Source organism: Mesoplodon bidens (genome assembly GCF_964165515.1).
Source record: "Mesoplodon bidens genome assembly, chromosome: 9".
In the NCBI taxonomy this organism is placed as follows: Eukaryota; Metazoa; Chordata; class Mammalia; order Artiodactyla; family Ziphiidae; genus Mesoplodon; species Mesoplodon bidens.
In genome coordinates, this window is record NC_138166.1 from 28312388 (window position 1) to 28339497 (window position 27110).

General features: G+C 35.9%; 1 protein-coding gene across 2 annotated transcripts in view; it reads right to left on the reverse strand.

Annotated features, from left to right (window-relative positions):
- SEMA3D (semaphorin 3D) overlaps positions 1 to 27110 on the reverse strand; it is a 210631-nt gene that overhangs the window by 72563 nt on the left and 110958 nt on the right. For both annotated transcript variants that reach the window (XM_081244741.1, XM_081244740.1), the window contains 4 exons: positions 17002 to 17064; positions 8102 to 8221; positions 3322 to 3415; positions 592 to 720 (listed from right to left, as the gene is read on the reverse strand). In XM_081244741.1, the coding sequence (XP_081100867.1) occupies positions 592 to 720; positions 3322 to 3415; positions 8102 to 8221; positions 17002 to 17064 (406 nt within the window). The remainder of the gene's footprint in view (positions 1 to 591; positions 721 to 3321; positions 3416 to 8101; positions 8222 to 17001; positions 17065 to 27110) is intronic.

Sequence of the window (27110 nt, forward strand, 5' to 3'; positions counted from 1 at the left end):
CAACTGACAAGTTGTAAGGCCTTGACCAAATTACTCCACTTCTCTCTACCTCAGTTTATTCATCTTTAAAAAGCACAGGGCTTCCCTGGTGGCGCAGTGGTTGAGAGTCCACCTGCCGATGCAGGGGACACTGGTTCGTGCCCCGGTCAGGGAAGATCCCACATGCCGCGGAGTGGCTGGGCCCGTGAGCTGTGGCTGCTGAGCCTGCGCATCCAGAGCCTGTGCTCCGCAACGGGAGAGACCACAACAGTGAGAGGCCCGCGTACCGCAAAAAAAAAAAAAAAAAAAAAAAAAAAAAGCACATAGTAATAATAACACATCTCTCATATTACATCATTGTGAATATTTTAAAAATCAAGTAGAGCATGGAAATATGTCAAGGACAATAACACACACACAATAAATGTCAACTATTATTATTATATACATAGTAGGTTCTGGAGATTTTGTCTAACGCACTGAGGAACTATTTTAAATGTATTTTATATGTTGAGCTAAGTCACTTCCAAAACACATCTGAATGAATAATCATGAGTTTCTTATCTACCCAAAAGCAAAGGCAAAACGATCAAAAGTGTGAAAATCACTAACCGTTGAGCCAGTGGTGCTCCGAAATATCAGTTCTGATGTAATGGTGGTCGTGAGTAGGCCCAAGGGACCGCGTGAATGCAGTATCCTTGCCAAGGAAATCAGAAGCTGTTCCAGAGTAGAGGTACTCATCTGCAAGGGAGAAACGAATACCCAGGACTTCTAAGAGTTTACCAGCAGACACTACTGAAAATAGACTAATTTCACAGCATGAAACCAATGATGTTTATTGCTTAACATCAGAAATATATTGTTTCATAAATTTCCCCTTCAGAGTTTGAAAAATCTGCTTAGTTGAAGAAAAGATAACTCAGTGAACTTTGGTAAGCCAATGCTAACTACTTGAATATAAAAAAGGCCAATGTCTTCCGAATTAATAATTGCACATGCATTTAGCTTCTGTTATGAATAAGTTCCTCTTCTTTCCCTTCTCCCCACAAATAATTCAAGGACATATCATAATTAGGAGTCTTTCTTTGTAATAACGCAAAAAAAAATATTTAGAAAGTAAACGCCATAATGAGGAATGAATTGTGCAATTAGTATTTACTTAACCGACACAACCTCAGTGACCACAACTTTTCTTTGCCTAACCTCTGCTGAAAGGGAGCTTTCAGCACTGAAGTCATACTTTGTAATTATAACATGTTGCATTCTTTGTAGCTAATCATGTCTCTAATAGTTCTGATAAACAGGCATTTCTGAAAAAGGAAAGATGTTGCCATTACTGCATACCAAACTTCTCTGTCCTGTTATTTATGTAAAGTGAATATCCATGTTTACCAGAGACAGAAGGAGAGAGAGAGAAGAGAAGAAAAGAGGAGAAAGGGGGTGAGAGAGGTAGAAAGAGGTGGAGAAGGGGAAGGAGGGAGGAAAGAAATGAGGAAGAAGGGAAAGGGGAGGAGTGGAAGATGGGAGAGAGGAGAGGAAGAAAGGATAGAAGGGAGAGGAGTGGGAGGCGGGGGGAGAAAAGGATGGGGGCTGGAAAAGAGGGGAATGGTGGTCCATGTTCCCTAATGCTGGTTAGCATGTAGTGGGAGAGTGGGCTGAGGCAGGAAGAATACGGTCCCTACAGTAGCATGCATTACCCCTTTGAGAGATAAGCCTCTGTTTCAAGAAATCTTTATATTCAACTACTTGGGGTTACACTTAATAGACTAAAATTTTAAAAAAATAGCTAATCTCTACAGAGCATTTAGATTTTTAAAATGCCTAAATAGAGTAACAACTACAGACACTGTTTTATCACTAAAATTCAATTTTCCTCAGAAACATATCTTGAAAATTCTGCCTTTGCATAAATGATTCAGATACTTTCAAAACCCTCCGATTACATCCACTGAAATAAGACTTTTCCTGAACTATCTGAGACAACCAACCTAAATACTCATGACAATAGTCGACTTCCAAAAGGGGGAAACACACACACATACATATAAAAGAGAGAAATCCAGTTACATAAAGTAAATATAGACGTGGTACTGATTCCATCTCTTAAATATATATGGTGGAAGGCAGTATTTCATTATGGGGCAAGTTTTAAAAAGTAGAAGAATAACAATAACAACATCCATAAAGACATTATGAAAAAAGTTTGGTAAGAGTAAAGGAAACACACCATCAATTTGAAACATAAAATTACAAATATTCAAACATTTTGCCAGAAAAAAATGGTGTATTTCAACATAAAAGTTGGATCTGTATATCCAGGCTTTAAAACTGTCTTCTTTGTATTTAAATTACTCAGGGGTTCCTACGAGGGGTCACCAACACCTACAATCTATTGTTTTTTTATTAAGGGTGTGTCAACCCCACTTGACAGATCAGAATCACAAATCATCAGTCTCATTTTCTGAGGATAATGACTGAACATTAGTCACATAATTTTCAAAAAACACACACACTTTCACTTCAAAGGAAGAGCACTAGTTCTCACTAAGTGAAAATTAAAATGTCATGGTGCGTCACTCTGATAGTCTATTCAAACATCTGATGGACAAGTTAAATAAAAAGAGACTGAAGTCATGAACCAAACCAAGACAAAAGGAGTCCTTATAATGGTTCAAATTCAGAGGTCGTGCCGACATTCCTCAGAAAAGACTTCAGACCACACAGTACTGCCTTCTTTAAACAGGACGGCCCTCCCATAAGAGAATTTAAGATGTATACAAAGCAAGAGAAGACTGAATGTGCTAGCAAAACTTTCACATTGCCATTATTATAATCAGGTTATGGTGAAACTGGGGTGAGAGGTGTTATACCATTCTTTTATCTGTATTCTATAGTTTATTTGTTTTATTAATTTATCCACTTACATCTTATTATTAATCCCCCCACTCAAACCTTCAAAATATTTTGTAACATATTATGTCCAAGGAATTGCTAAATTTAACTGCCATAGTGAACCAAATGGGGCATAGCTAAATATAAGAAAATCTGGGACAGCTACATGTAGAATTATAGTACAATTGCGTGTGTGTCATTTGTATTAAAAAGAATTCAACCTGAAGTTCATTTAAAATGTAACTGTGCTGACGTTAGGGATTACTGGAGCCTCACTTTACGGATAAGGAGCTAAGTATAGAGAGACATGACACTAAAAAACTACAACCAAACAGCCAGTGGATGATTAATCCAGAATAATCTTTAACTCATTGAGAAAATGTGGTTGAATCTACACACACCTTTTTAGAAAAACACCTAAAAGCTAGAACTATCCATCACTGATCTTACCTGTCATTACTGAAGCAAAAGGCTGCTGAGGATCAAAAGGACATTTCAGTCTGCCAGACTCCAAATGATGTGTGTCTAGTTTGAACATAACTTCCTGTTATGAGAAATATTAACACAAGTGAGATTTTTTTTAAATGTCCGAATCAGCAAGAACGTAGGAGATAAGAATGAAATTCTAATTCATTAATTCAACAAAACCTGAGCATATAGCATGCACATCATGCTGTGCTTCTTAACTCTTCCACAAATATTATTTCTGGCAAGACTCAATTCCCATGTTTTGGTCTCCATTTGCCCAAAGTAGTGATGATAATAATGAATGAATTTTTCAGCTGGAAGTAGCAATATCCTCGATTCATTTAGCCTGGACCACTATCATAATCAAAATCATCATCAAACACTCCTATTTCTTAAGCCTAATAACTAATTTACTGAGCCTAATAAGTCAAGTTCCTCCTCTAAGGAAAAAATTTACTATAATAATTATACTTTCATAACTATTATGGTCTATCTACCTAAGCATCTACAACTATACCAAATTACTTAAGCTTCATGATATTTTGTAATTTTAGTGACTTAAAAGCGTTGTAAGGCAGGCAGTTCATTTTCAGAGCTGTTGATACATGTGGGCAAAAAAAATCCTGTTGTAGTATTTTCACTATTACAAAAACACTATGCACATTAAAGCCACATAGTTATTTTGGCTGAAACATCTATTTTTATAATAGTGGCCACAGACAGAATGGCATTGGCAGACTTTTAACATTCAGGGAAAAAAAACATCTTAAGTTGAACTTTCCAAGAAAAATATGAATGTATAATGAATATGGCCCCATGAGTTTGAGTGTTTCATAACAATGACAACACTACCGTCCAGTAAAAGACTGATGACTCAGGCTGCAAATGCACTAGTTAGAGAAATTCAGAGTTTCAGATATTCTCTCTAGATGGCATACCTACAAAGTTATATCAGAGCACACATGCAATAAAAAGGGATCATTCAGTGCCACTTATCTAGAAAGCAAGTAAAGAAGCAAAAGGGATAGAGGAAATTGGATTATTTGGATTATTATTATTGTATGATGTGTCATTTCAGATCTTTTTCTTATTAACAGGATCAACAGTAATTACCACCTTATTAAAAAATAGTAATACCAATTTAAATAGCATGATTAACATTTGCCATTTTATAGTTTTAAGTAATGCACTTTAATACTAAGAGTAATGGTACTTGACAATTAATACATACTAACCATGGGCCAGGAACTTCATGTACATTGTCTCACTGAATCTTCACCACTAACCTAAAGATGTAGCTACTTTAATTCCAGCTTTACAAGAGGAATATTGAGCATAAAAGGGAGTAAGTATCTTGTTCAGCATCACATAGTGAATAAGAGGGAGAGCAGTAGGTTGAACTTAGGGCTGTCTCCAAAGTTCATTTTCTTAACTAATCTAGTCTCAGGATTTCAAACTCATGGATTTAGAAATGTGTTGAAATTAATTTATAGACTCACCATGACCATGTAACATGATCAAGCCCAAGTATGTTTAGTTAGAACAGTTCAGCTAATGACAAGTTGTGATAGTGGCGCCTAGGCATGAAAAAAGTCCAGTGAGAACACATTTAGGGCATGTTTCCCAACTGTGGATGGGGCTAGAGATATGTCAGGAAAAAACACCTACAGATCACAGCTCTTAAGAATGTTTAAATATTAAGGGCACATTATTCTCCACAGGTCAAACAGAACTGTTGACTCTAAAGCCTATAATGGGACGTTGTAAAGGGAAAAAGTAAACTGAATCCTGGTGTGCCAGAAGATTATAGTGAAAAGCTAAAAAAGAAAAACCAAGAAAACATCTGGGAGAATGTCATAGTTGATACAAAGTCCTAGATAAACCCTTATAATTGTACAGACTTCTGTTGTCAAAACGCAGCATTTCATTAAATTCTCAAGAGAAGCCCATAGAATTGGTATTTGCAGAGGCTAAGGACAAGGTCTCCCTTATAATCTCCTGGAGAAAGGAGACAGCAGGAAAGCAAGTTTCCTTGTGCCAGAGTCAAGGATACCAACAGGAAAATGATGTAAAAAATAATGGCTGATTAAATGGACTTCCTGAGACAAACTGAAGGACATGACACTTTAACTTTTGGGACAACTTCAATTTTATAAGATTTTCCCCATTAAATTCCTTAAGTCTAATTAATCATGCAAAAAAGTACCTGTCTAAACTGCACACAGAGAAATACTGTTGAAGTAAAGACATAAGAGGATAAGAGTAGGAAATGTTTAACTATCACATTAGGAAAAATTATTATGAATATTATTAATACTATTAATATTTAAAGATGAGATTTGCAGCAGAAGGGAGATTCCAGAGGAAAGAACATACTTCTAATCTAATTATGAAACAACTATCAGGCACCCCCAGTATTGCAGAGTAGATACACAGGTAGATAGATTAATAGATAGATAGAGACTGCAGACACTATTTTGAAATAAAGTTTATATACATACTTTTGAAATATTTGCCTCTGCCTTTCTGTGTCCTTGTTACCTAATACGGCTGCGAATTAAGTGACCGGAATAGAGCAAGGGCTATACCAAAGCCTATGCACGATCATTTTCTCATTTTATTCTTAAAATAACTCTGAGTTACTATTATTATTGTCATCATTTTGCTGAATAAACAGAAGCTTAGAAAGTTTATGCAGAAGACCATGGAGCCATGGTAAATGATCCGGGCCATAATTCAAACTCTGGCTCCCCCTGTTTAGCTCTTAGCTGTTGTCAACAGCCCTGACTTCTATCCTGAAATCCGGATCCAACCGCCCACTTGGTATGACCTACGGAACATTTCTCAAATGCAGAATGTACAAAACTAACTCACCATTTCCCCCACAAATCTGTTACTCTTCTCATCTCAATAAATAACACCCCTCTCCAACTCACTGCCAAAGATAGAAATCTGGGATTCATTTTAGCTGTTTCCTCTTTCTCCCCATTGCCCCAGGCACAGAACAGTGGTCCCCAGGAAGAGGGCTTCGCACACTTCTCTCCTCCATCCCTGTTATCTGTTGCTCTTCCCTCTTCCCAGCCACCTGAGAAGCAATCTTATCTATTTGAAAATGGAAGTGCCTTCCCTCTGAATGGACAGTGAATGCTGGGACTAATAATTCATTTTCGAAGAGAAGGATCTTCAAGCAGGGCTGCCATACAATTACCTGTACTCCTGACTAGTGGAAAACTCACAAGGCTCAATATCCCTGTTCACTCATAATTCTCTTATTCACAGAACTTGTAAATTTGACTGACCCAGGGCTTTTTGACAGTCTCAAGCTAAGTAATTAGCGCCTTCTAAATTCCCTTTCAGCACTTGTGACTTTTAGGAGTTAAGGAACACTATTTGCATCCCTCAGCAGGTTGTGAGTTTGGCCTTTAGCCCCAGGCCTCAAAACACATCCAAGATGTGGGGCTATCTCATGTAATTGCAGCCTATGCTATAAGCCACTGTTATATATTACCCTTCATCAAAGCTAGGCAAGAGAACATTACACCAGCAACAAAGTATGATGGATTCAAGTTGCCAAGTCTCCTAGTGGTTCAGAGATTTAACTATCAGGGTTGCTTTACTTTCAAACCATTGAGTCTGGGCTGGTTAGACAAGTTGGTTAGAGAGAAAAATTTATCCGGCCACAGTTGTGGGTTTGATCTCTGCTTGGATCAGTTAAATCAGTGTAAAGAAACCTGTACCATGAGCCCAGACTTTACTTTCAAACACGCAGCCAATTACCCTGCAAATATGTGTGGTTATTCACAAGAAGTATATACATAAACATAAGGATGACAGTGTAACCCCTCAACCCACACAAAGGAATGATTTAGAGTACATATTCTAAAGCTCAGTTGGGCACACTTGCTCTAGGGATAGACTACTTTGGTTCAATTCCTTGCTAGACCATTTATTAGTTGGGTGACTTAGGAATGTTATTTCATTCTACTGAGACTCAGTTTTTACTAACTTGCAAACTGGAAGTTATTTAGATACCAACTTCATTAACAGTATTGTGAAATTACAAAAACAATCCATGTAAAGTGCCTGGCACAGTCCATGACACAAAGAAAGTAGGCTAACGTGTTAGTTGTTGATTAAATTATTGTAATCTGCATGTTTCTCATTTACTGAAATGCTCATTGATTGCTGGAATACATTACTCCTAATTAATACATCCCACATTTCCACTATGTCACTTTGGTCTGGCAGAAATAATAAGTCCAGTGTGATAACAACTATGCATACAATTTTAAGAAAATTATTAAAATTATCTGTATTTAGTGTCTACTATTGTAAACATAAGTAACAGGTCAAATTTGTTGGATGGGAAAAATTAAATTATTTATAAGGTATCATTTCATTGCAAGGTCTCATGGGAAACAAATTTTTACCAACAGCAACATACTAAATAGATTTAGTTATAAAGGAAACTCAAGAGAAAATAAAGCTGTATATAGAGCCTAGAAAACAAGCACTTTCAACATTGTATACCATTTATTTTAATCATATCACTAAAAAAACTTTTAATAGAAGAAATTTTTATTAGGTGGATAAAGTGTACAATCAAAATGACAATCCATAAAGTGGTTTGGAATGTAAGTTCTTATTCAGTTCATACAGAATACGATTCAATCTTTCTATTCAAGTCTAACTATTTTATGTCATAGGCATTAAGTAACAAGTTATTATAATAAATTGTTTTTGTGCTATTTCATTATATTACCTCCTTGTAGATTCCAAGATCAATATATCCACATATTGGATGAAATGCTCCAGTTCCACATACATAAACATGAGTTTTGTTATAGGGTTGAAGTACCCGGATGAAATTTGCACATTCTGTCTATTGGGCATAAAAAAATAAAAGCATTAGCATACAATTCAGGTATTTGAAAGATTATCATTCATACCACCTGTTTCCCAAGTAGATTAATTATCAAAAATAAGAACTAAAATAAAAAAGACTCATGAGAAATGTTTAACACCTGACTTAGCAAAGGAGGCAAAACAAATTAGAAACTATGGCTTTAATGAGTGACTGAAGCTTTTTGAAGGTTTAAGGCTTTGAACTAATCACAGTGCTAGAATGCACATCTCTATAGTGGGAATCAATGGGGCCTAGAGAATGAACATAATGTGAATGAGGTATCCATACTTTCTTTCAAGGATTTCCTACAGAACCAAACCCATAATGCTCTGATGTTCCCACACTGTCTATCCCATATAGAACCTACTGTGTGCAACTTCAACTGTCTCAGCTACACTAAACAAAACACTCAACACAGATGTGTCTTCCTATATATTACCCCGTTCTTATTTTCCAGAATTGCCTACCACTTTATTTCCATTTATTTTCAATGTTACAGAGCCTTTAAGACTGAGCTTAATTCCTGCTTATTTCAAGAATCTCTTCTGTTTTTTCCATAAATATTTTTTTACACCAAGTCAAAATCTTAAGAGACATATTTCTGCCTCTTTTGCAAATGCTTAAGCCTAAAAATTTTTCTTTCCAATGTATATCTTTATAACTTAATTATTTTCTATCCCCCAATTACTTGTAAATAGTGACTCAATTTTTCAGAGTAGTCATTCTTGTTATTATATATTATTTTCAATTCATCTCCTGTAAGTCATCCCTTATCTTTACACAATTATTGGCAACAATTTGTTAACCATGGCTTCATGATTCCCGGGCCCAAAGAATCCTGAGAAAACACTGGGCAGTAGTCTACTTTTATTCTAGATCAACTCTACCCAGGAGGTGGGCAAGTGTTTACCAAGGAGGTTGGAAATCTATGAAACAACTGAGATTCAGAGAAAAAGTCCATTTTCTCCCTGCCTGAGTGGCCACAGGTCCTTCAACTGTCAGGTCACTGTTGTTGTTAGGGTCGTTAGGAGGAGAATATTAAAAAATAAAAATAGGGCTTCCCTGGTGGCGCAGTGGTTGAAAGTCCACCTGCAGATACAGGGGACACGGGTTCGTGCCCCAGTCTGGGAAGATCCCACATGCCACGGAACGGCTGGGCTCGTGAGCCATGGCTGCTGGGCCTGCGCGTCCAGAGCCTGTGCTCCACAACTGGAGAGGCCACAACAGTGACAGGCCCGCGTATCGCAAATAAATAAATAAATAAATAAAAATAAAAAAGATAATGACCTAACTGGTAGGATGATTTTTTAAATTAAGTAAAATTTTTAAAAGGCAGACAACAACTTAGCTGATAGGATGATGACTGTTATGTGGACTAAAGAATATAACATTTAATAATTGTTTATCACTTACCCTGATTTTGATCTATACAAAATAATCAATATCCCAGTGGCTGTTCTGATTTTAGAATGACTAGCTATGTCTCCATATCTGTGGCACAGAGTTCCTAGTACCTACTTCTTCCTCTGTCCAGCTAGCCTGGCAATCTTATGTCTCAAGAATTTGTAGATCCCAGCGAATAAGATCTGCACATTCTACTGCAGAAAAATGTTGTAAAGAACTTACTTATTTGAGTTTTCTGCTCTCTGCTTTCTTATAAACAAAGCAGTTGCTTAAGACTATATGAAAGGACAGTCCAATCCCTCAGTTAACCAAGCAAGGGAAGGATGTTTCTTTATCAGGTAGGAAGAGTGGGCACTTTCTAACAGCAGAAGGGCCACTGCATATAGTTACACAGGTTGTATGCTGTGAAAAAAGTCATATCTGAGAAAGTGCAAATCACACTGAAGACATCTTTGTTACCTTGAATATTTTCATATGTTTAGTATATGTTCGCATATAATTATTATATGTAGCCTCCTAAGAAAGGAAAATTTTATATTCATTAAGACAATTTTCTGTCAGATCATCTTGCTTAACAAAATCATATTATGTGTTTTCCACCCTTCCATCAAGGTGTTTGATGAAGAGAATTTATTTTCTATTGACACAAAGGCACCGTAGAGAACTAGTTTCATGTTCTTTTATATTATGCTTGACAATCGCAAATGAAAACCTAATTCAAAGAGTAAAATGCCCTACTAATAGTTTTGAACAAATGACACAGTAATATGAGATAAGCCAAGGCAAAAAAAGAGGAAAAATATATGCAATCAGCAGATAAATTGCAATGATGGCTTCACTGCTAGGGTAAGAGATTTCAATATCCTCTAGCTTTCATTTTGCTCACTCATGCTCACTGAAGGGACTTTTATTTATTGGTCTTTTCCCCATGAAGAGATTTATGCAGGGTGAAATCTACACATGGAACAGTACACAGGGAGGGCAAGAGTAGAGTTATATGCCTGCAGTAAGGTGGGATTCACTCACTGCCAGTGATTTCACCATTTTTTCAAAAGCTCAGTGTTACAAAAGAATCATAGAATTTAGAGGGTAATTGTTATGGAGTGAACATCTGTGTCCTCCCAAAATTCATGGGTTGAAACCCTAAACCTCCCAGGGTGATGGTATTAGGAGGTGAGGCCTTTAGGAGATAATTAGCTTTAGAAGAGGTTTGGAGAGTGAGATCCTCATGATAGGATTAGTGCCTTTCTAAGAAGAGACCAGGGCACTTGCTCTCACTCTCTCTGCCCTGTGCAGATATCACAGGAAGATAGCCACCTGCAAGCCAAGAAGAGAATTTTCACCAGAGACCAAGTCGGCCTGCACTTTGACCTTGGATTTCCCAGCCTCCAGAACTGTGAGAAATAAATATCTGTTGTTTAAGCAGCTTAGTTTATGGTATTTTGTTATGGTAGCCCAAGCCCAGTAACACAGTAATTTTACAAGATTCTGAATTCAATATTTGTATAAAGAAATAAAACAACTGCCTTTCCAGATTATAAATTATAAAGTCAGAAAGACTAGGGACTGTGAGAGACACAGCACTGTTTAAAAAGGCAAATAAGGCCCAGAGTGAAGTTTTACACACATAGGAGATAAAATTTGAGTGATGATAAAGAAAAAGCTCTGAATCACACCTAAAACATTTCCCATCCTTTAACTTTCCTGGGAGTTACTTTATTAAAATGCAGCCAGCCCTGGAAAGTAACCTATTATGCTAGTTTTTACTTTAGTGAGATGTCACCAAGGATGTATTTCTGAAATTCCTCTCTTCTCTCAGATTGGGCTGCCATGGAATAGAACCACGTATCCCGAGTTATCTGACACAGTTTACAAAAAAAGTCAGTTATGCTCAAAGTTTTCTGTGGTGAAGTTGATGGAGGGCAGTTCTCTGGGAAGCCTGGAGGCAATGACAGGCAGTGAGGGGAAGAAACCAGGGACAGAGATTCTAAAAGAGAAGGTCTCATTTTAAATTTTGCCTGGGGTGGACATTTCAGCCAAACACTGGAAGCAAAGCAAAAGCCTTTACAATGACTTCTCTTTTAATTTATAAAGGTTCCAAGATTTGCTTCAACAGCACGAGCAATAATTAACTTGATTTAATTCACTTAGTGACCGACATGGCTATTAATGGTGGTGTAATTCTGTGAGGCATAAAGAAGATAAATTCGGGAAGCAGCTGTTTTAACTTTCCCTGAAAGCTGGCTAATTTATCAGCTATTGCCCACAATGGCAAGGGTTGGGGCATGACACCAAACAATTCAATTCAGCCAGTAACGTACTCAACCTGGGAAAAGAACTGAATTTCTCCTTCCTTCCCCATGCTTCCCACCTCCCCAACTCTCCACTGGAAGAAAGAGAGAGAGACAGAGCTCAAAACAAGTATCAACTTTCTAATTCTCTCAAGTAAGATTATTTGTTTCAATTTTTACCTCTCGTACACATCCTTACATATATCTAAAGAGATATACAATGAAATAAATAAAACAAATATGAAACAATTAATACTTAGAGAAAAGACAAGTAAATATGTTTATATATCAACACTCAGAATTTTTGTTTCCCCCAATACCTAGAAAAATATTAGCAAAACAGAACTACTTGTAATTCTCTAACGTTACATATAGTACAGTTAAATCCAATACAGCTTTATATGTATTTCTGATAACTGACTTATAATCACTAATTTTAATTTATTTAGGTTATATATGAAAAGGCATTTATGATTAAGAATGTGGTCTGGGCTTCCCTGGGGGCGCAGTGGTTGAGAGTCCATCTGCCGATGCAGGGGACACGGGTTCGTGCCCCTGTCCGGGAAGATCCCACATGCCACGGAGCAGCTGGGCCCGTGAGCCATGGCCGCTGAGCCTGAACGTCCGGAGCACGTCCGCAACGGGAGGGGCTACAACAGTTAGAGGCCCGCGTACCACTAAATAAACAAACAAACAAACATCTCACATGGGAGGATTTCTACAGAGCAAAACCAGTTGTGGTAGAAGGGCAAAGAAAAACATTTTAAAAGAAAAAATTGAGAGATATGCCTATAAAAATCTATATATCAAGTAGGATAACTAGGAAAGAATATTTTTTATGTGAGTGGATCAGAAAGTAATAATATACGAATATAAATCCTAATTTTACAACTATATAAAATATTTAGAATTTATAGTAATGAAAGAATGTCAAGCTAAAGCAACAAAAATAATTTTCTTTTTGTTGACAAAAATTAAATATATTTATTTCATTCATTAATGTATTAGTATTAAACATTAACTATATATTGTATCCAACATTAGCAAGGGTATGGGGAAATATACCCTCTTAAGAGCATGCACTGCTGGATAAAGCATAAGAAGCATAAACTTTCTGGGGGGCCATTTTACAATGTATATAAAAGATTTTATATCCTTTGACCAGTAATTGTACTCAATAACCTAAGATGTTCACAATATTTATATATAAGGCTTTTCATGTGCAGCATCATTCACAATAGTAAAAACTGGATATCTACCAAAACTCTAACAATAGGAGATTGATGAAATAATATATAAAGGAATGCAGTGCAGCTATTAAAAGTAGTGTTATAAAAAAGGAATTTAATGACATGGGAAAATGCTCATGGCAGTCTGCGAAGTGAAAAAAAATGTTTTAAGGGACTATGTATACAATGATTTCATTCTGAAAAATAGTAAATAGATAAGATAGAAGAATAAACATCAAAATGTCACCAGCTATCTCTGGGTAATGTTCATGGGGGAAGAACTATTTACAGATGAATTCTATATAATTTGCAAACTTTCTACAATGAACACTTTGTTTTACTTTAGATGTTCTTTAAAAAAAAGAATGTAATCAGAAAACTTTAGAGATGGAAGACCCTTTAACCCTATGTAATGTCTCCATTGACAAGGTTGTGCGCCCCTACACTTAAGCCGACGACTCAGGCTGCCCACACCCTGTGCATTCTTTTGCCTGGACTGAGCAGTTTACCCCACTCTTTTAGAGCAGGACCAGACATTTCTTTAGTGACTTTCTTTTGAATAATATTCGAAGCAGACACAAAATGCAACCAAATAGCTTCCTGTCACCTCTTCCCTTCCTTGGGTTAAACTGGGGATGGTGCTCAAGAAAGTGGAATAGCTCTCTTTTGTTTCCTCTCCTTCCACTCCCTTCCCACACCAATTAGCTAACTTTCATTATGGTAAATAATTCACTATTTTTCAGTTATATAGTACCTTTGTGTAAAGGGACAGTCTTTCCAAACACTTGTTAATTCTAAACACACTCTTGGGAAGTAGGTAAAAATTACTAGAGAGAAGGGAGGAGAGAGGGTAATGCCAAAGGCAATAAAAGATGTTAATAAAACCACGCACTTGCCTCAGTTTTCTGTTGGCCAAAATCTATGTAATGCTGTAAAATGAGGATCTGCATTATGGTTATCGTGAAGAGAGAAATGATTTGAGGGATACAGTTTGTAGACCTTACAGATAGAACTCAGACCTTGATGTGTAGATTATAGTGTATTATAAGAGCATAGATCGTGGGGCAAGCCTTCTGGATTCAATTCCTGGCTTCAATATTTACTAGGTATGTAATATTGGGCAAGTCATTTAATCGTTCTGGCCTCAGTCTTCTCATCTGGAAAATGAGCAATAAAAATAAAATCTAACATACCGTATTGTTGTAAGGATTAAACGAGATTATAGGTATAAAGCTTTGAAAGCAGTTCCTGGAACATGGTAAGTGCTATAAAAATGTTAGCTATTCTTAGTAACTCTAAAATACAGTATTATTTTAAAGGGGCAAATTGAAAAGAAAGAAACAAAGACTTGCATTATACCTACATAATTCAACAGCAAACTTGATAGACTTCAGTAAAAAGAGAGAAGCTCCCTAAATCTCTAATCCTAGGTTAACAGTGTACTTAAAGTACACAGTGTACTTTAAAGTGTACTTAAAGTTAGAGGTGACTACAAGCTCTCAAATACAATTGAATTGGAAGAATAGGTTCCATATACTGGATCTTATGTACTCTCTGGGATACCACCTTCAAGCAAGTTTATCACCCTTTGTTTTAGCTTGATAAGAGGGGCAACTGAGTTACTCTACAACTGGAATTAGTGAACATACTGAAATGAGAATACTGTCACAATTAAAACTTCATTGATTGACCTTGAGTGCTTATCCCTCACCTATTCCATGGGAAAATTGACACTACTCTGTTGGAGTAAATTTAAAACACCTTTTTCCTACTTGCCTCCTTATCATACACTCAATACTGATGAAACACAAAAGTGTTCACACTGTTTATGACATGCTTCTACTGTTACGCAACAAAGTAAATTTGAAAAATCACAACCAAAGCATCTTTCTTTCCCATGAGTTCAAAAAAGTACTGTTGCTTTTGCAGACTGGGGCACCTGCTCACAGGGCATCTGACATTGAACAGGGTGGAGAGATTAGAGACATGAAAGGAAGAATATATTCTACATTAGTTGACACTCTTTCATTTCTAGCAAAATAAATGTAAAAACTTTTTCCTGTTGCATTTGAAGCATACACTCTCTGATATATTTCTGCTAACAAATGTGCCCCAAAAGTCACATTTAACACTAACTGAATACAGAATGAGGCATAACCAAAAGTTTCTTTCTTTTACTTTGTTTTGATTATTTTGTTTTGCAGGACAGTCATCCTTCAGTATCCTCGGCGGATTGGTTCCAGGACCTTGACATATATCAAAATCTGAGGATGCTCAAGTCCCTTATATAAAATGGCAAACACACAGCCTCCCATATACTTTATCTCTAGATTACTTCTAATACTTAATACAATGTAAATGCTATGTAAACAATTGTAAATACAATGTAAACACTATGTAAATAGTTGCCAGTAAGCAATAAGTTCAAGTTTGCTTTTTGAACTTTCTGGAATTTTTTTTTTGGGAATATTTTTGATGCACAGTTGGTTGAATTTATAGACGTAGAACCTGTGGCCAGCTGTACAGTGGCTACATATAAGTAATCATTTGTGTAATATCTATAGCCCTCATTAGATTAAAAGATCCATGAGAGCTTCCATACACTATTAATGCACATATTTAGGCTCTTAATAAATATTTGTTGGATAAATGAATGAACAAATGAGTGAATAAAGTCTTCTAAGCTTCCCCTTAAATTCATTAGGCAACATATGTCATGTTGCTTTACCTTTATCACAATAATAAAGTGAGAATTGTTAAATCTAATTATGCTTTCATACAACACATACTATTTGTTGTTATTAAATATGAGGGCACTGCTCAGTTTAATACTCCTGGGTTATAGTGGTTAGAGGGAACATTCCAAGATACTGCAAAGGAAGCCTCATGATATCCATGCTTTTGCCCAAAGTTAGAACTTTTTCATCTTGTGTTACATTCAGGAAGTGATTTCTTTTGCCAAAGAAGAGCAATTCTCCCTATCATTACAGGGCAAGAAGTCAGGGCAGAACACAGAGCATCTGGCCTGAATCAGAACATTCAGATGAGAAGAGGCAGTTAGAGCCACAGCATTGCTGGAGATAAAAAAAGGCAACACAATTTGGGGAAGCATGTAAGACAGCTTGGACAGTGCAAAAGCAATCCAGACAAGACACCCCAAAGATGATGAGGGCAGTTATACCTGTCAAAGGGGGTTCTCTGGCCCTTAAGGGAGCTTAAACTAGAAGTTTATACTAGGACCCCACTATTTATCCTTTACAAGTTATTTCCTATAGTTATACTTACATAAATTTTGGAGTAAATTATTTCTAGTTCTTATTCCAGAATGTTGTATTATTCATTTTCAACCAATGTTTCTTAATAGCTCTATAATGTCTACTTTTGCAAAAATTCCTGTAGATGTTCTAAGTTTAAGTTCACTCCAAATTAAGTAAAATGTCAAGTGTGTGTTTGTAATGCTAAAACCACTGATGATTTTGTGTACATTCACAAAATACATGCATTAGATGAAAAACACACAACCCTAGAAATACAGTATTTTCTGATGGTTTACTTTTAAATATTTTAAATGTATTTCTGAGATTTTTTTTGTGAAGAAAATACAGTTAGAATTAACACTTTAGAAAGGGTAGTATTTCTAAATTTCTGAGAATAATGTCATTCCTTTTGGCAAGGTAGAAACATTTTATACCATATTAATCTTTACACAGAATATTAGTGTAGTCTTAAAAATAATATACTAATGTCATTAATTCAATAAATCCCAATATAAATATTTGCTATCATATCAGCACCAGTTTAACAAAGATGTTTTTTAAAGTCTCATACTTACATTGGCATCTTTCCCAGCTAATTTACACAATTCCACCCGTTCCTTTGCAGCAGGCCAATAAATCTGTAAAACATTTCAAGGTGTGTTAGAATCTGAATATCTAAAACACCACACAATTCTAATTAGGAAAGTGAGTGTGTGAAATTAAAGAGTGGCTATCAAGACAAAAGCATGCTGTTAGATAGGATGTAGGAATTTTGAGATTTAAATATTTTCCAAAGCCACCCTAAAAAGCTTATAAGAAAACACTGGGCAGAATCGTCCACTTGTTAATCTTCTAACTTCTTTTTAAATGTATTTAATAATAGATAAACCATGTTGAGTAGGCCATAACTTCTTATTGTGATGTCAACGGAATTTCAGGTTAGCATTTGCTTAGGTAAGAGATTCTTTTTACCCTGTTTTTCTGTGTTTTCTCTGAGTGGTAGTGCATTATAAACACGTGCAATGAGGTGTGAGAAACAGCTCTTTGTCACAAGCATAAGTTATCACTCCAAGTCAAAGACCAGTGTGGACTTGTTGACAATATTTAACACAAATAGAGTTGAGATGCACCTGTCATTTAGTTAAACATTAAGTAAGACAATAAGCATTATCTTATTTCAATCTCACAATGACCCTATGAGATAGCTGTACTTACTCTCTCCGTTTTCAGGTCAGAAAATTTCTTCATACAGTCATTAAACAAGTCAAGGGCCATGAAGCTGGTTCACAACAGAGCCAAAATATGACCCAAAGTCTGCCCCTTGACCTGGGGGGGTCTCAACCACTACATAATAAATATCATTTGGGCAAATGCATTAAGGGCAAATGCATTAAGGACAAAGGGAGAAGGCTCCTTGATTGGTCACTTTTAATCATGCTTTATCAGTCTTGAACTTATCACAAATTGTTTTGTTTTTTTAACAAACTTTAGAAATTCTTCCAGGAAGTTTTTCAAAATAAGGCCCCAAACAGTTGCATTACTCCATTAGCTTACAGAAAGAAATGCTCTTTGTTAAGCTATAGACAAGAAGCAACAAGAAAGTCAAGCTCTGAGTAGCTTACATGTTCCAAGAGTTCCTGACAAACCTTTATTATGTTTCTCACCAATGTTAGCAGAAAATATTTTAATAGGTGGGGGAAAAGGAAAATATCCTGAGGGAATACACTGAAAGAGACTTGTTAAACCTGGAATGAACAAATGATTTAGAAGTCACTAATGTTTATATGATATTATTCTCATAGTGAAATTTTAGGGTTTTATGTCTCTGAATAAAGAAGAACATAGACTAGCACTTACAGTCTCTGAACAGACAAATACGATTAAATTACTGAGATTTTTAAATAAAGTAAGGTTGTTCATTTAGAGCACATTTTAACAACTATAAATTACAATCAAAGGGTGTACATAGATAGGGTCTTTGAGTGCCAACAGCAGGCTCAGGTGACCAGCTAACCTGGATGTGGTTCACAATGAAGACCTAAAGATGCTATTTATAAAGAATGGTTTAAATCACTGCAATTATACTTTCACATAATTTTGAATAGTAGCCAGCAATAAAACATGAATGGATTACAGCAATGAAAAGCAATATGAATGGACCTTAGTAATTCATTATTAGGTGAAAAAAGTATATTTCCCAAAATGACAAACAGCATGATCTCCGTAGAATAATGTTTAAAACAACTAAGATAAAAGACACTTTTTAGGTATATATGTAGATACAATAAATATGTAAAAAGAAAAGCAACAGAGTGATGAATACAGGACTCAGAAAGATGGTTACCCAAGACTGATAAAAAGATTATACTAGCAGTAATAAACAGGTTATTTAACAGATTTTTAGCTTTTGTTCTGGATGGTGCAATTTCAAGTGTTTACTACATAATTAAAAACAACTAAGTAATGTAAGTTAGTAAATAAATCAAAATGGGCCATGCACAGGCCAAATGATATTAGTCGGTCATCGACCTGGAATCATGAAGTCCTAAATAAATGAATATATGAATAGCAAAAATAAAATACCTTAGCTGTCAGGAAATTTGACAGTTTCTTCACATTGTTTTTTATTGTTTGTTTTTGTTTTTAATCACTGGTAGCAAAAATACTGAATTGAGTGTTCTTTTTTGCTCCTTTAAAAATAACATCCTGAATTTTTGAAAACTTTGCTTCATATTTGAACTTATGAACTCAAGGTATCCTCTCACTTTTTTCTTGCTGATTTTTTAAATTATTTTTAATTGTGGTAAAATATCCATAACATAATACCATCTTAGCCATTACAGTATTGTTAAGTATATTCATTTTGTGCAACCAATCTCAAGAATTCTTTCATTTTGCAAAACTGCAACTCTATACTTGCTGATTCTTGAATATTACAGTGATTTTACAAAGGATAACTTTGTATCATTGGAATGAAAATAAATGGTACACAGAAAGCATGTCCATGATGTGTCAACTGGTTTAATCACTAGTTCATTTTATTTGGTCTCTACTCTAGATTAATGTTTCTTTGAATCCTTTCAATATGTCAGATTTGTTCTTTTCTGTTTTATATGATGGTCAGATTTAGTCACATTTCAGAAATAAATTTAGAATAAATATTTGTAGATTTGTTCAGACACGAATATTTTATTGGTATTAGTACTATACAAAAAAAGAAAGAAAAGGAAATACAGGACTCTTTCACATGAAGTGTGACTTAAAAAGAAAAAAGAACATCACTGGGTTCTTTTTTTTTTGGGGGGGGTACACGGGCCTCTCACTGTTGTGGCCTCTCCCGTTGCGGAGCACAGGCTCCGGATGTGCAGGCTCAGTGGCCATGGCTCACGGGCCTAGCCTCTCCGTGGCATGTGGGATCTTCCCGGACCGGGACACGAACCCGGGTCCCCTGCATTGGCAGGCGGACTCTCAACCACTGGGCCACCAGGGAAGCCCACTGGGTTCTATTCTTTTACCTTTAACCAGTGTATTGGGTGATTTGAGTTGAAGTAAATTATGAGACGAATGATGTTTCTAAAATTAATTTTGAATGTATTTATAGGAGCTTCAAAATGGAGGGAGTTATTTAAAGATTGATAAAACGTGGAAGCAATCGTCTTTATCATTTTTGAAACCTAAATGGAAGTTCCAAGGTTAGCACAGAGTAGTTATTGTTCATTAACCATTTGTTCATTAGACACATAATTATGAAAGGGCTTCTGTATACCTGGCAAGGTGTGGCACTGAGATGCTAAGATGTGAGTCAGGAAGACAGTTCTGTAAACAGATAGGGTAAGTGCACTTGCATAGGAGATATAAACACTATAAGAAGAGAGCAAAGAGGATGGAGCCACTATGCTCAGGGAGCCCTAAGGAGCACTGAGTGGGAAATGAAGTCCCTACCAGTCCTGACTTCTGAGCCATTGTTTTAAATTACTTGCTTTTAATAGTTTCAACTCTAATGTAACAGTTTAGCTTAGCTTAATAGTTTCAACTCTAATTTTGTCTTAAAGACTTGATACTACAATAGTAATTGCAGATTCTTTTTTCTCTTTGCAAAGGGATATAAATTTCTAAAAGATGTTTTAATGGTTTTGTTGTACATTTTCAGTTATTAATTTTAAGTCATACAACTGTAAATTGAATTGTGTCATCCTAGTATATGAAGCCATAAAACTAAAAGGACAAGCTTCCAACAACTGGGTTTTTGATTAGTGGGTAAATGTTATACAAAGATATTCAAGCACTGAGAATTTGTTGGACTCCAAAAACCAATTTAAATATATCTTCTAATGTCTGTTTACAAAGCAGATTTTTTTTCCCCAAAATGTTATCTCACTTTTCATCATTCACCTTCAATCCCATAAAGTCTAAAACCTGTTAAAAACAAAAATTATCCTTGGATCATTATTGTTATAGCATAGGAATTCTAAGATAGTATCACAAAGACAATTTTACTTCTTAAGGAAACATTTAAGCCTTAAAAATAAAGTTATTGAGGTTATATACTGGCTTATTTTGACATAGTGCTGTCAAGAATTTAGGAATCACAAATAGAATTATCATAATAATAACAATGTAGGAGACATCTGATTGTCTTCCAGACTGTAAACATTTACTTAAAAGGAAAAAAAAATCATTGTAGTTGTGCCAATATTTAAAAGCTATCATTTTAATTATGATTTATGGTGAGATTTTCTTTTACTTGCCCATTCTAGTCACTAGAATAAGGTTTTTTTTTTAAAAAATATTCCTTTTGATCCCTTTTGGTAAACAATGTAAAAAGATAAAATTTCACATAACTCAATCTAAAAATAAAGCAAAACAAAAAACAACCAAGATTTCCACACACTCTTATACTTACATAGGATTGGCAGAAATATGTTCAAGTAACATACTTGTTTTTCAATAATCTTTTGAAGTGACATATATAATGTGACATATATATATCTCTATCTCTATCTGTATAAAAGCATTCCACCACTTCCATATATTTCTAGTCAAACGTGTGTACGTGTGTAGATGGTTACAGAGGGGGAAAAGAGTAAGAAACAAAGAGAGATAGACAGATACATAGAGGGAGAGAGAGATGTTAACTCTGATTGGGTATAGAGTATTTCATATATAGTATCAAGTTTCAGCATCATTTACACAAAAGCCCAAGAGGTACCTGAGATCTTGAAATTATTTAGTAGCCCAGGTAGTACACTTTGAGACTGCCTCACTCTCAGACAGAAATCACACCCCACACTTAAAAATACAAAGTCCACAATATCTATAAAAGGCCCTCTTGAACATTAATTAGGTAATAGGAAAGTTTTGAGGTAGTGATTATTACTACTCTCTTTGCTTGCTGAATTTGTCAAAAGTAAGATGACATACACATTTTCTTGCACTTTGGTGCTGTGAACACACAGCATCACGCCATATTAAAAGTTCCATTAAGCAAGACAAGCAAAACACATACCACTATTTCTAAAAGTTGATGCAGCCGTATTACTCCTTTAGAAAGTTACCCACAGACATTTTTCTTTCACTTATCAAAGAGAGGCATACCAGAAGCAGAGGTGCTACTTGCATAATTGCCATATTTTAATTGTCCTGAAATATTCCCACAGAATGCTGGTTCTTAACATTGTCTGATGTACCAGATACAGCTTTTAAGCTATCATTTTGGTGGGAGTAGTCTTCAGGACCTTGGAGCCTAGACATCAAGGATCTCAAATATGTACAAAGCTGCTCTCTCCACCCACATGTAGGACAGACATCAGAAATCAAACAGATCCTTTCTGTGGATCCTGATAAGCCCAAGAATTTCTCTCAACATAGTTATCTACTGTGTAACCACTAGTTGATCCACTAAAAAATAATTAGGGGCTGCAAATTGGTTTTAATTTGAGTGCTAATTTTAGAAATCAAGTTGGTAACAGAAAACTACATGGGAAAGAAGAGAAGTAAGTTTACAAAATGTCCCCACTTGAAGATGATAATTTATGGGTTAAAGTTTTAAAACACGTATGGCTGATAAGTCAGTTTCCATATTCAGTAATTTACTGACTTAACCATGTTAGTATGTTTATGTTGTTTTCATAGTATTTCATAATTGAAATTGATCATTTCCAAAAAAATTAATTTTTGCCTGTTACACTTGGAAGGATCAAATACTAACCTCTAATAATATATATGTAGTGCTCACTTTGGCAGCACCTATACTAAAATTGGAATGACATAGAGAAGATTAGCCTGGCCCCTGCACAAGGATGACATGCAAATTCATAAAGGGTTACATATTTAAAAAAAAAAGAATGAGTAAAAATATGTACATATGTTTCCTTCAGAGTTATAGAATGTAGATTACTAGTATGAAGAGATCATTCTGATGAAATAAACATTGTCTTCACTGTCACTTTACATAAGCTTATATGCTATAAAGTTAAATTTTAAGCACATTTTTCAAAAGAGATTTAATATTAATTTCCTTATGAAACGATAGCAGGAGCTGTATGCATTTAAAAATACAACCTATAAGGGCCTCTCTGGTGGTGCAGTGGTTGAGAGTCCGCCTGCCGATGCAGGGGACGCGGGTTCGTGCCCCGGTCTGGGAGGATCCCACATGCCGCGGAGCGGCTGGGCCCGTGAGCCATAGCCGCTGAGCCTGCACGTCCGGAGCCTGTGCTCCGCAACGGGAGAGGCCACAGCAGTGAGAGGCCCACGTACCGCAAAAAGAAAAAAAAAAAAAAAAAAAAAAAAAAATACAACCTATGATCTAGTTATCTTATATTGATTTTATTTGCTTATCTCTATCCAAAATCCAAAATGATTTGTTTTTTGAAGCATATTTACTTCACTTTGAAGACAAATAGGCAGGAGGAACTCACAGTAAAATGCTGCAATGTCTCTAACAATTACTGTTTCATTTATAAGTTATATAATTCATTAACAGTTATCATTTCATAATGTGAAATGTCAGGCACTTTATTTTTAATTATTTAATCTTAGGCAAGTTACAGAAACATTCAAATAATGATAAGGCCTTATAACAACATCCTAAGGAAATTCTAATTATATCTGCTCTTTGTTTCATCTTTGGAAAAGCAATTTAATTGACTCAAGTTAACAAGTGCAAGGTCAGTCAAATGCCCTTTGGCCTAATTCAGAGATGCCAAGACAACTGAATGGAATACACAAGAGGAAGTTACAACTTGTTCATAAAACCTAAGACAGAAACTCACAGACTTAAAAATGCAAGTGGCCATCTCTGTCAACAAACAGGATTCAAGTTTTTGACTGGTTGTAAAAAGGTTGGGAAAATGCTGCTCTAGATGCAATATGATACAAGGATTTGAACAACAAAGGGAGCAGTGACTACTCCAGAGTCTCAGTTCCAAGGACAGAGAGAGGTAGGAGATCTAAGCTCAAAGACCGAAGTACTGGGGAAAAAGGACAGGAGAGCCAGCGGTAAAGCGGGTAAAACTGAAAGCGGCTGGGGTAGAGACTTACAGAAGGGAAGTTTCAGTTCTCAAGGTTTGCGTCTAATCGCCCACATAGCTTCGTTCATGAAGTCTTGGGTGAGAACTGTCTCTCCCGTTCCTGTTTTAGGACTCAGCCCAAAGCCTCTTTGACATTTAGCTTTCTTCCGTCAACCAGCTCCGAATTCCAGTACATTCGCGTCTACCACAACCATCTGCTCCCTTCTTTTTGCAAGTAGATTTAGTATGGGACCTTTTCCTGGCATAAAGCGCAATGAACTGCAGTGGAACTGGAAGACGTGGGTTCGAGTCTCTACTGCACCACTTGTTAGCAGCGAATGCTGCACTGCCAGATATCATCTTAGCATTATCCGCAGAATGAGCTTGTTCTACCTGGAATGGCAGGAGCTCAATAAACATACTGCATGAAAATGAGAGAAATGCTACTGTATCATGCAAATTAAAATGAAATTTAAGAAATCCACAAATGGGTTGGTGATTTTGAACTTGTGGTGCAATTACACTTGTGGATAAATTTCAAAATTTTGTGAGGAATACAAGTCACAGTCTCCCTTCTCTTCTTACAGGAAGTATATGACTCATTGAAGCTGAGTGGCCACTGATACTAAGTGACAAGGGACATTATGTTTTCTTCCTACCCTCTTTAGCACCTGGAACAGCCCACATACATAAAAAGTACTCGGAAATTATTGAAAAGTGATCTGCAAAGTTTCCTTTAAAACTGGAGACAGAGACAGAGTCCTTGTCGAGTTCCGGCAGAAGTCTGAGCAGTCTGACAACATCCTGACAGTCCATTACAGTGACCAGATGGGACCTGCACATCAGCACCCGGGCGGGGGAGCCCGCCCATCCATGAACGAGGCAATTGTTTCACCTCTGTGATTACTAGACAGCATGTGCTCCGCAGACAATAGGAGCAGATTAATCACCGTGAAACTAAGCAGGGTGCCTTATACCAAAACTTAATTTATTGGGGAGCCCACAGGGTTTCCAAGGGTTTATATTTTCTTTATTTCAAGTATTAACTAAGAATAAAGAGTGGCAATTTTCCTTTATCAATAACTTGATTTCAAATGAGAAGTTATTTATTCTCAGTCTTTTCGCCTAAATAATAGACTTCCAGGGTCACGCGTTAGATGAGAACGTCTTATGCAGCCATGAAATGAGTTAATGAACTAGAGTCAGAAGGTCATTCTGATTTATAAAAGCATTTCTGCTTATACTCAATATAAAGCAAGCAAGTACAGGATCCCCGTGTATGAAAACCCTCTTGTTTTAGACTTCCGTAAGGAAAGGGAAATAACAAAGTCCTTTTCATGCTACACAAAAAAAGGGTGTTTAAATATGCCACTGAAAATTATTATAGTTAAAATTATAAACTCATTTCGATTAGTGATTTTTCTAATAACAATGATTAAAATAAGAGAATATTTTGAATTTCAAGTAAACTGACTAATTTTTATAATTACATACCTCATTTTCATGTTAAATAAGGAGAAAAATAATACGAAATTACATTACAATTGCTGGGAAGAAGAAAAAAACGTTAATATAGTCATTCCATGTTTATAAATGTGACAATCTGCTCAAAAAGAAAGTCAATCTTCTTAAGAGTGTCTGAGTTCTAGCTTTTAAGTGTTTTAAGTTTACCAATGTTTCCTTTTAAATAGTTCTGATTGGTTTTTGGTTAATAAACAAAAGAATTAAAGTTCGTAAATGTGAGGACCTAAATTTTATTAGCAAGGTGAAATGAAATTATCTCAAGTTATTCCATAAAAATATGGAGTTCTCTTTTAGGTAGGTTATAAGTTTATATTGCTTTGATACATTGTTTTCTCATTTTAAAACCCATAGGAAAACTTCCTTGTTTTCTGCCAGAAACGTATTTAGTGCTTTTTACCTTAAAAACAAACATCAATTACATTAAACATAAAAATTTTAAGTATTATACTGCTTTTGCCTTCAACACTGTAAATTTAGCTAATAGGTTTTTGTTGGGGCCCTGTTAATAATCTTCACCTTTGTGTAGCTAACATGGCAATTCTTTGAACATTTCATGTAAAACATTTAATTTTGACACATATCAGTTTCAAGAGAAAATATTTTTAATTAAATAAAAAGAAAAAAGATAATTAAGTATTGTCTCAAAATGAAAGTAAACTATTTGAAGACTAATTGTTAGATTATTTAAAAATGGATCATTGCATGTCCTACACTCTTGTTTATTAGATTCTCGGTTATGGCTTAGCTTTGCTAGAACCCAACAGAAATACTATTGAAAAACATGGGAAACAAGATGTAAAACAGCAAATGTTTTGAATAAGGCTATTAATATCCAAAATGCAAATAATACTAATAAGGATACTGACATTCCCCATTTGGTTACTCCTATGATTCTAGAGTGTATACATCAGGAATGATATACAATGAGCTTGCCTGTTATATTTGGAGGTAAAGCAACATTCTTTTGAGAGCTCATTTTATGGCTTAGATAGTAGAGCAAGATGTTAAAAAAAGAAATTTTAGCTGGGAAAAAATTTAAAATGAGATGGTAGCTGAGGATGCAAAAATCTTCAAAGTAGGTGGCCAAGAATCATTTAGATGATTTCACCTATGTTCAAGCTATACAATAGTTGGACACTGGAACTTACAAAGTTTTTTCCTTTCCCTTGAGAAGGATATTTTGTCTGAGACAGTTGTGTCATGTATCTTACAAGCCCCAGGGTGAGAAGCAGGTGCCAGGGAAGGGGTTTCGATGGGACCTCGAGAAGCACTTACTGTTGAACATGCCATTTGTGGGACATTGTGGACAAATGTCTAAAGGGTGAGACAGACTGACAGGTTTCAGTGGACACAGAGGCCAGGCTCAGTGGCTATACTGATATCAACCTGAATTTCTAGAGTGTATCCAGGAAAATACACAAGACAGCTTCCTATGGAACAGATGGGAGACATGGTCACGCAAAAATGCGATGGCATGAGGTCACCTCAGGTCCTGTTCAAGAAGGCTGAGTGAAAAGACTTCAGAAGTTAACACCTGGTGGAACTACAACCTGTCTCAGATAAAGAATGAGGACACACCAGTCAGAGGAGAAATGCAGTCACGCTTATCCAGAAAATTGCAAGGGAAAGAACTCCAGAAAGAGGAAATTCCA